This window comes from Drosophila erecta, unplaced genomic scaffold, assembly GCF_003286155.1.
Source record: "Drosophila erecta strain 14021-0224.00,06,07 unplaced genomic scaffold, DereRS2 tig00000092-arrow-pilon, whole genome shotgun sequence".
In the NCBI taxonomy this organism is placed as follows: Eukaryota; Metazoa; Arthropoda; class Insecta; order Diptera; family Drosophilidae; genus Drosophila; species Drosophila erecta.
In genome coordinates this window covers 14,079,437-14,089,350 of record NW_020825207.1, presented here as the reverse complement: position 1 = coordinate 14,089,350, position 9,914 = coordinate 14,079,437, and the positions used below count along the sequence as shown (strand labels likewise).

Below are 9,914 nucleotides of genomic sequence, written 5' to 3'. Positions count from 1 at the left end.
CCGACAACGGATTTCGATTGACGGAATTGTTTTTTGTGTTATTCGATAGGCTGGTCGATAACTTCATACAATAATCGTATCTCATATATCGAAGAAGTGTTTATGTTTTGATTTGACATAAAAAAATATATAAATTGGTTTTGGTTTGAATGTATTAATTTAAGCATGATTTGCCGCTTGTGCCTGAACAACGTTAATGATAGAGACACGATTCGTATATTCGAGGATGTCGGCCTCTCCCTAAATGTGGCCAATGTGCTGTCCAAATACTTTTGGTTCGAGGTAATTTCTTGGATTGTTATTTTGGTAGCATACGTAAATGTTTCAATTGCAGCCAAAGAGCGATGATCCCATATCCACGGTGATTTGTTTGACCTGCTGGAACCAGGTGAACGATTTTCACCAGTTCTATGTGGCCGTGGAAAGTGCACATCGTTTGCTCACGGAAAGGTTTTCCCTGAAATCTGGCCAAGATCAGGGAAAACTAGAGCCCGGTGAAAACCAAGAGCACCAGGAGGAGGAGCAAGATGTGGACCAGGAACTGGAATTACATGCCAGCGACAGCGAGGCTGGTTCCTTCACCAATGAGCAGTTCCTCACAGAAGTGATAGTGCAGCAGGCGGAGCAGACGGAGTCCAACCCACCGGATGAGCAGTTCATCAAAGCAGATCCTGAACCCGCAGCCACCTTACCAGCAGAAGAGCGTAGGGAAACGCGATCAACCGCCAAAAGCAAGGCACAGCATTCATTGCCCTCTCCACCACCTTCTGAAAAATCCAAGCTCCTGGCGAACAAATCCAGGGCGAAACGAAACCCGTGCAAGGCAGATGGAACCCCACCGAAAAGCAAGCGCTATGCGGACTACAAACAGTGCATGCTGGATATCGATGCCAAGATATCTGCCCACATGAGACTCACCTGCGACGTTTGTCACGAGGGACAGGAGACCTTCCTTCTGCTCTGCAAGCACATGCTGCAGGAGCACCATCGCAAGGGGTATGCCATTTGCTGCAATAAGAAGTTCTACAAGCGCTCCTTTCTCACCGATCATATTGATCGTCACGCCGATCCGGAGAAGTTTAAGTGAGTGGTAAAGTGGAGTGAGCCAATCTGAAGCAGAAATCCCATGAGCCGAGCCCATAACCAATAGAAAATTTAATTACAGATGCACACAGTGCGACAAGCGATTTGCAGACAAACAGTGCCTGAGAAACCATGAGCTGCTGAAGCACCATCCGGAGGAGGAGAAGACTTATATGTGCGAGCAGTGTCCCAAAAGATACACCAAGCAGTATCTGTTGGATCAGCATCGCGTTATCCACAAGGAGCGCAATGTGGTGTGCGATCTCTGTGAGAGAAGGTACATTTTGGTTTTAACCATCTTGAAGTTGTATCACTGATATTCTCTCTTTTAAATAGATTTCCCAACCAATCCCTTCTTTGCACGCACGTCAAGATGGCGCATGGCAACTATGGTACTATGTGCGACATTTGCGCTCAGGTTATACGTGGACGAGCTGCGTTCCAGCGACATCAGCTGGAGCACGCTGGTGTCACGGAGCCCAAGGTTCAGTGCGACATCTGCGGATCCTGGCATAAGAACAAGCACAGCCTCAAGAAGCATGTGCGGCGACATAATGGCACTGCTGCAACCTGCGACCTCTGTGGAAAGGTTTCGCCCAATCGCAGCGCCATGCTGAGTCACCAGCGATATGTCCATCTCACGGATAGGAAGCACGAATGCAGTGTGTGCAGTAAAGCCTTCAAGAAGGCCATCACACTGAGGGAACACATGACCATGCATACGGGCGAGGTGCTATACAAGTGTCCTCACTGCCCGAAGACCTTTAACTCCAACGCGAATCAGCACACGCATCGTAGGAAGTGTCATCCCAAGGAGTTCGAGGAAGCACGGAAGGCACGCACCGAGAAACGAAAAGCCATCGGCGAGGAGACACCCACTGTGTTGACCATCACAACGGGCGAGGATGGAGTTGAATCCCACAGAATTCTGCTGACAAACACCGAGGAGGATCTTAAGGGCGATACCATTGAGTACACTCTGTGTCTCGATGCCGATACCACAGATTGAACATGATTTGTGTTAAAATTTTGTTACACGTATTGGCAGCACAGTTATAAATTGGCGGCATAGGAATTTGAAAGATTTTTTAAAAATGAACTCAATTTCCAAAACATTTTAGATAATTATCTAAATTAGACACATAACTTTTATTTTAAGATCCTTAGGCTAGCAGCGTTTAACAAAATAGACGGAGATTTTAAGTGGAATGTTGCATTAAGTTCTGGAAACAAGTACTAACCCCGTTCACAGATAATTTCCACAGCATTGGGCTCCATTAAAACGGACTCCAAGCACCGTTGGACAGCTGAGCCAAGAATCTCGTCCAGCAGGAAGTTCACCAGACTGTCAAACAAGTGTGTTAGGTCTCACATGCATTTCAATGGTCGAAGCTAACTCACTTTTCATCGCTTACAAATCGCCATAGATTCATTTGCAGATAATGGGCATCCACCTGGATCTGCTGGAGTCCGAATTTGCTAAAAGTTCTTAGCCTCACGCATTCCAAAAGAGTCTAAAAACAGAAATCACTTGAATAGCCTTCTACATTTCATAAATTCACTTACTTTTAGGCCGATTTTAATGATGCCCATTATAATTGAGGCCTTGGTGAACTCTACTGAAGTAAAGATTTCCACTCGCTCCGAAAACAAGCGATGTATGTTGGACACATAGCTGGATTCCAGCTGCGAAGGCGTGTAGTTTGACCAATTCGACCGATATTGTGGCTTTGAAGTGGAAGCAAAGTTGCTGAAATATGTCTTTCGGCTAGAATCACTGCTGGCTGTGGTGCGGAATCCTGACGCTGCATTCGTGTTTGCCTCGTACAGACTGGCCACCACCGTCTCGATGCTGCCCAGCTCCTCCACGACTCGCTTCATCACCGCCCGCACAGATCGCGGCTCCAGGCAGTTAAGCCAATCCCTTGTTTCCACGCTCTTGCGTAGCATTTGCGAGATATTCGTGCCCTGCAGCCGCACATAGGCGTCCAATAGTGATTGTGCCGTCTCCCGCATTTCTGCACATATCTCAGTTTCGTGGGTAAGTGTAGCGCTGTTCTCCGAGTCGATTTCGTACAGGTCATCCACCAGAGCAATCTACGGATTCGATGTATTAGGGAAAACACACATAGAATAGGAAATACAAAGCTCACCAGTATGTGGACGCCCTGTTGCTCGAGTTCTAGACATGTTTTGGACAGCACCAGCAACAGATTGGGTGGACTGGAGCTGGAGGCATCTCCGAAGCCGCACATCACCTTGGCAATATGTCGCAGGAAGCCAATGAGTAGGTTCTCCCGAATGCCCTCCACGCACAGGGCGCCCTTGTGCTCCGCCTTGATGTTGAATGACCAGTCGGTGCGCAGGAATATAAGCAAGTCCTGCAGTACACCCTTTATCTTCTCCACCATAGACACATAAAGGTTGCTGATCAGGTCACCGAGATTAAGGCCAGCAGCTGCATCGCTCTTGGCAGAAACCAGGGACAGCCGAACCGCACTCAAGCTGTCGGCAAAGTGATCTTTGAGGTTTTTGGCATGTGCATCGCACAGTTGGTGGGCAGCCGCAATAATGATAGCTACCGTGTTGCGTTGCACCTCCAAGCCACGGCAGATATTTCGCATGGCCTGAAGGCGCCGATGGAGGCGATCCAGAGCGCGCAGCATCACCTGGGTATCGCCGTAGCCAATGTCGGATTCAACGCGATCCTGAACAAGAGTCAGATACTTTTCTATGTTCTGATTGAGGAAGACGTTTAACTCCTGCAGCGCGTTCTCCTGAAAGTCGTCGCTGAAAAAGAAATGAATAGAATAAAAACTGATTTAAGTTTATAAGACGTATTGTTAATTTTACCGCTCATGCTCGTAGTGCTTGGCCACAAACATGTCAAAGTAGGATGTTACTACCAACGCCAGATCGTTGAGGAAACCATCGATGCCCATGTCCACAAACTCTAGCATATCACGCTCTGTTTGATCCTGCAGCATGACGATTTGCTCGTGCAGTCGTTTGCCAGCGCAAGTCAGCATTTCGCTGGCCAGATCCGAGGTCTTTTCGTCCAGCTGCAGGAGCAGCTCTCCAATTTCCGTCAGGGACTGGGCCGTGTTCCCAGCCCTTTGGAAGTCAGTTCGCAATTGCTCCTTGAGATCTGCCATGATGGCGTCGCAGTCTCGCTGGATTCCATCGAAGGAGGGCTGGCGACCGTACTGGGCGAACACCTTCTGGGCATGCAGGTAATCCTGTACAGCTTGCGCGTAGTTCTGTTCCTCGATGAGGGACTTTAGTTTGGCTGGCAGAGTGGAGAGGAACTGCAGTCTCTTGAGGAGCGAGTGTTTCTCGGAGAGGCGACACAGTTGCGATCTGGTGCCCTGCAGGGTACCGGTGATTTGCTCACTAAATGTCGTTATGGATTGCATCTTGTTCATCAGCAGGTTCACATCCGTTTCCATCTGCTTGAAGTCATCCTTCATCCGGCGAATCGTATCCGTGGCGGAGATGAACTTGTTGTAATTCTCGTAGACCAACGTCTGCATATCCGAGTGCAATGTCTGCGTGTCCTTGACCACCGCCGCCTCCGTATCCATAATTTGCTTCAAGGAGCAATCCTAAATTCGTGAGTAATAGCCAAAACAAAAGGTTCATAAATGAATGGTTAATACACTTTACCATTGTGAAATCCTTACCTTGAGCAGCCTTTCCAGATACTTTTCCGCATCGAAGTTGGAGCTGTCCATGTCGAAGGGATTGGCTTTGGTTTCAGCCATTTTTCAGAACTTTTTACCACTAGTCTAAATAAATAAATAAACTAAATGTTGTAAACTTGTTGTTGCTGAAGACTTATCGGACATTTGTTATATATCGATAGGTTACAGCGTGTTGGTCAACGCAAAATTATTCGTTCACTTTACAGCTGACAGGCAATAGTGTTATCGATATCGCAAGTGCGCCTCGTAATATTGTTTTAAACGGCGCGAATAAATTTGCATTACCTATATTTATGTTTTTATTTATTGCCCAAACTTGGAGACACAGTTAATCTTTACGGCACCTTAGCTGTGCGATAATATTCCGTTATCTATGCAGAGCAGCTGAGAGAGCGTGGGCATCTACGCGCTTGCACTTTTGGCTTAGCGTTCTGCAATTAAGTCGCATCGTTTGAACCAACAAATAAATCATATTCACATAAATCGTTCTGTCATATTGCAAAAAACAGCTAAGAAAAAAGCCTATTAGCTCAAGATAACTTTTTATTTGAACGTTAAAATATTGAGTGATGCAAGTGCATGAAACTGAATAATCAAAATAATAATATATACAGTTAGATATCAATGAAGAATACTATGATGGCCAAGTAAGTAATATGTGTTTCCTTCTATCAAACGAATTTAAGTTTTGTATTCTCCTTTTTTTTAACTTTGGTCTATATTATATATTTGTGATACAAATAATGACAAATAACTTTTTTTGTGTTAAAAATGACAATGCAAGTATTCATTTTATTATCTTTTGTATTTTTTTTTTTGCTTTTATTTGTAGGCTCATAGGTGTGTGGTGAATTGGTATTAAATCGTGACTGTCTCAGTTCTTAAAGCTCTCCGAAATTTGTATTGTAATCTCGGCTTTGTTATTGGGAAGCTCCCATTGAAAACTGATAAGGGAATACTTATTTCTTTCGAAGAAGTAGCATTATTGCTAAAGGTTTTAGTGACTTGAACACAACATGCAGCTACTACTCTCTGTTTTCGCACTAATTGTAACTCTGTGGAGCTCCTTTGTGGCTGGTGGTTGGTAACAACAAAAAGTTATTTAACAAATGTACCTAATTACTTAACCATTTCGTAGATTGTGTGACGGACCCCGTGACGATGCTGTGCATTTTGGACCCAAATCATGGCAAATAACTTCGTGTGTCACCTTCTCAATAAAGCACAAAAGTAGAACACGATGTGGGCTTCTTCTGTATCCTTAGTAATTCAACAGTCTGCCCAGACTGAGTTACGTGTGGTAAATCGCATTAAACATGCCACGCCCACCGCCTCCACACTACCAGACATCTTTTTTGTTACGGTTTCAATACCCTGTTCTTGAGCATTTCGATGCTGCAATGCAGTTGGTAACGCTTATAAAAAGATATATCTGTGTGCTACAATTTTAATATCCATTAAACACATTGCCCAAATTAATATGTATTAAAATTTTTACTTAAAGTTTTCAACTAAATCGTTCGCACCACAAACAATACTTTTTAATGGGCATTTTCATTGCCGCCACATAAAGATGTTGAAGTTTTATGTACTTCTGGCTGCGACCTTTTTATATTGGTGGGAGTTTGTCTGCCCGCTGGCGACCGTGTCAAGTTGAATGAACATGGACAAGTTTTTGCCACTTTACGAGGGCCGAAGTTCTCTGTGCTGTATCTCGCATCTGAGTCTCGCTTTTCGGCTGCTGTTGCCCCGTAATTTTGCCTTCATTCGCACTATATTTTATCCCTGCTCCTTTCGCTCTCGTTCCTTTGTGGCGTCTCATTTCAAATACATTAACATTTTGACCTTTCGCAAAAAAGTTCGAGCTGTTGCCGGGGCCGAATTTAATTTCGAGTTGTGTGCAGATTGTGCAAATCACACGCTCTCCAATACCATCAGCCTCCTTGGCTTGTATCATGTGGACTGAAAAAAAAGAATAGTCATACTGTCTAACGGGGATTCGTAAAGAATATCTCATAATCCCACCTTTCGTAAATTCACAGGCTTCGTAAATTCTTTATTAACAACTACAAATATGAATTACAATCTTTTTCAAATGCTTAAAAAGTACTTAAATAAATATTGACTGCTGACTGTCAGGTTTGAAGTGCGTCAAAAGTGGGTGGGTATTTTTTCTCAGTGCGCAAATGGCATTGCATACCTGCAGGCGCAGGATCCTAAGGTAGTCCTAGCACACAGCGACACACACACACACGCGCTTGTGTGTGTGCCGTGAACTTTGCTTTCATCAAACTGAAAATTGAATTTACGTAAGCCGTGCGAAATATAACAAAAAAGTGAAAAGCTGGAGGACGTGAAGGCGGTGGAAAGCGTCGAACGTGTCAAGGTCAAGTTGCCATTGTCCCAGGTTTTCCACACCTCACTTTCTCCTCCCGCTCCTCTTCTCCCCGGCGTGCGGCACAGAGAAAGCTGCCCCACCACCCACGCTCCGCCTACTCATATGTTTTGTGCAGTTTGAAGTGCGCCAAGTCGTTAAATTAATTTCAGTGCACTCAAAAGCAGGAGCAGCGGAAACTGGAGCACACAGCCAGTGCTCATTTTAAACGAATTATGTGTACGGCATTGGAGTGGGCGGTGGCTCAGGTGGGTGGCTGGGTGGTTTGGTGTCAGGTGGGCCAGTTTTGTGGGGTGGCGTGGGTTCAGAGATTACTGGCAAGTGGCCGCGCCAACTGAAGTGAAGCTGCGTGAGTGGACAGCAAATGAAAGGCAAACAAGTCGAGCGCCATAACACACAGCTTTAAGCCAAAGTCAAAGGCTGGGTGGCTTTCCGAAAGGAAAGTGTGGGTGGGAAAACTCAAGTGGCATGGCTGATTTCACTTCGAGCTTTTCAGCTGACACTCAAAAGTTGTTCGCCTGGAAAAAAATTGCACAAAAAGGGAACAGTAAGGGAGTTCGAAATAAGTCCACTTTAAATGCCCATTTATTGGCAGCAAATCAAAGGCAATAAGGCAATTTAATGGACACATTTACCACATTTTTATTAAATGTATGAATGCACATTTGATCAAAACCATAATTGAGCTAAGTTCATTAAAATGAAAACATTCCTTCTTCAATTAAGATAATTTATTTTGACTTATAACTAAGTTACCAATGTGATTAATTTGTTCATTGATGGTAAATTACTTAATTAAACAGTTAAAATGGTGAATAAAAGCAGCAGATGTATGAAGTTTAGAGCATCGTAAATGTTTTATCTATAAAAAAGGAGTTTTTCTGCACATTCCAGTTGTAAAAAACTAATTCAGGGCTTTCACGTTTCCACAATACCGATTTTGCATGTTAATCATAACCCTTCGCCAATAAATCCGACATTAAATTTACGTTTGCATGGTTTTTAACCACGAGCTTAAGTGCGGCGATAAGGTTGTCAAGTGCGGACAGTTTTATCAGCCCGCACAGCAAATGCAATTTAAATGCATTCGAAAATAAAAGCGCAGGGGAGCGTGGAAAACCGAAGGATGTGTGCCCATAAAACGAAGCACACGCATGTGGCATGTATGTATGATGCATTTTCCACCAAGGATTGGCTTGGGGCAAGCCATAAATCTGCACGCAAAGTGCTTCCGGCCTGCCAGCCGAAAATGGCTGATGATTCTACTGCTGGGGTGCTCTTTAATAGCGCCAAAGTGCCGGCCGCAGGTGTTTACCTGTGGGATGTGAATATTCCCCCTCCGCCAGGAGAAGCGTTCGGGGAGAAGTGATGCAAATGCAACTCCAGTTGACACTGCACCTGCAGCAAGGATTTCGCTGCAATGTAGCACTTTGTGCACTTGCAGCTGTGTCGAGTGATAGGCATTTGCTGGCTTATATTGCCACTAGCGCTCTTTTTTGGCCAATGATTGGGGGAATGCGCAGTTGGTTTTCCTCCACAGAGAGAAAAACATTTCAGCCAATCTTTTGCTTAAACTTTGCGCTTTTACACTGCTCCTTTACATTTTCGTCACTGCTGGCATGGGTACAATAACTGATTATTTCGACCTACGTGTATATTTTATTTGATTTATTTGAACACCTAGAACTAGGTGCCTTAGATGGGAAAGATTTCTCTCCGTTTGGCCGCCCCACTTGCAACCTCCTCCAACGCCTTTTTGCTGCCGTCTGTTGGCGTTGTCAATTTTTGATTGCCCTTCGGCAGATGTGTTTGACTGGCGGGGAATGGGGCAGGATGCTGTGTGTATTGCGCTTTCGAGGTTAGCGGGTCACGTGCCGCACTCGACCTGCTCCTTCGACATTTGCTGCGACAAAATCAGCGCTGTGGCATCTTCGCCAGCAATTGAATTCAAATGAAGCCGGGCTAAAAAGGCTCCGACTGCCACCCAGAAGAATAAATGCGATGCCATAAATCAGGCATAAAAATTGACATTAATTTTGGCCATACGAGGGGGGAAAACACCCGTAGATAGAGTGCGAGAGAGAGGCAGGTGGTTGTGAGGGAGACGGAGCACTGCTTACGTGTGCGTCTTATACGAATTCAATTCGCTCGCCAAAGTGGAGGAAACCAAAAGCTTTGCGCATCGATCACGCCCAGAATATTCAAGTGTCATCTCATCTGCTCCTCTGCTCAGCAGCCTCCTACAATTTTCCATTTTCCCACTCCCCTTTACCGAATCGAATCTCAGGCGGGGTAATCGAAAAAAAAATGGTTTCCATTTAATGCGATTTGTTTGTGCATTAGCTTGCGGTTTATTTGATGGGAAATTTGCATTTGGCAGTGGGCAATTAAAGTTCGACCCTAACTATGTTTTTAGCAATGTGTGGTTTTTGCAAAAATAACTAACTAATCAAACCGCAGTCACAACGGCCCGAAGTGCTGACCACAGTTGGGAAATTCCAATTGTGCAGTGAAACGAGATAGAAGCGTTTATGGTCTAATAATCAGCATTTTATGCCTAAATTTAGAGTAACCGAGGGGTGTCGTTTTTGTCGTTTTGTAGGGTTGATTTCGAGAGGGAATCTAAGCTATCGACTGTTGACAAAAATAACCGGAAACAGGCCGAAATTGATGGCCTAATGTTTGTGGGTCTTCTGTCACTTGCGCATTTTTATAGCATACTTTTCAGAGTA

At 44.7% G+C, this 9,914-nt stretch overlaps 3 protein-coding genes across 3 annotated transcripts in view; 2 read left to right on the top strand and 1 right to left on the bottom strand.

The window, feature by feature from the left end:
* Positions 1–53: 53 nt before the first annotated feature.
* Positions 54–2,289, top strand: LOC6547297 (transcription factor grauzone). Its single transcript, XM_001974687.3, has 4 exons — positions 54–282; positions 335–1,083; positions 1,166–1,360; positions 1,420–2,289. Exons 1-4 carry the CDS (start codon positions 166–168, stop codon positions 2,090–2,092), a joined length of 1,734 nt encoding a protein of 577 aa, XP_001974723.1. The 5' UTR covers positions 54–165; the 3' UTR covers positions 2,093–2,289.
* On the bottom strand, positions 2,215–4,982 carry LOC6547298 (vacuolar protein sorting-associated protein 51 homolog). The gene is made up of 6 exons (XM_001974688.3): positions 4,767–4,982; positions 3,937–4,688; positions 3,237–3,873; positions 2,650–3,180; positions 2,485–2,597; positions 2,215–2,428 (listed from the first exon to the last, which is right to left on the bottom strand). The coding sequence occupies exons 1-6, from the start codon at positions 4,845–4,847 to the stop codon at positions 2,320–2,322; spliced, it is 2,223 nt and encodes a 740-aa protein (XP_001974724.1). The 5' UTR covers positions 4,848–4,982; the 3' UTR covers positions 2,215–2,319.
* Positions 4,983–5,147: 165 nt separating this feature from the next.
* The window catches only part of LOC6547303 (centrosomal and chromosomal factor), a 42,693-nt gene continuing 37,926 nt past the window's right edge, over positions 5,148–9,914 (top strand). The window contains exons 1-3 of the transcript XR_003407952.1: positions 5,148–5,434; positions 5,620–5,867; positions 5,926–6,023. The gene's annotated coding sequence lies outside the window, so the exon portion shown is untranslated. Of the gene's footprint in view, positions 5,435–5,619; positions 5,868–5,925 lie in introns of the transcript that reaches the window.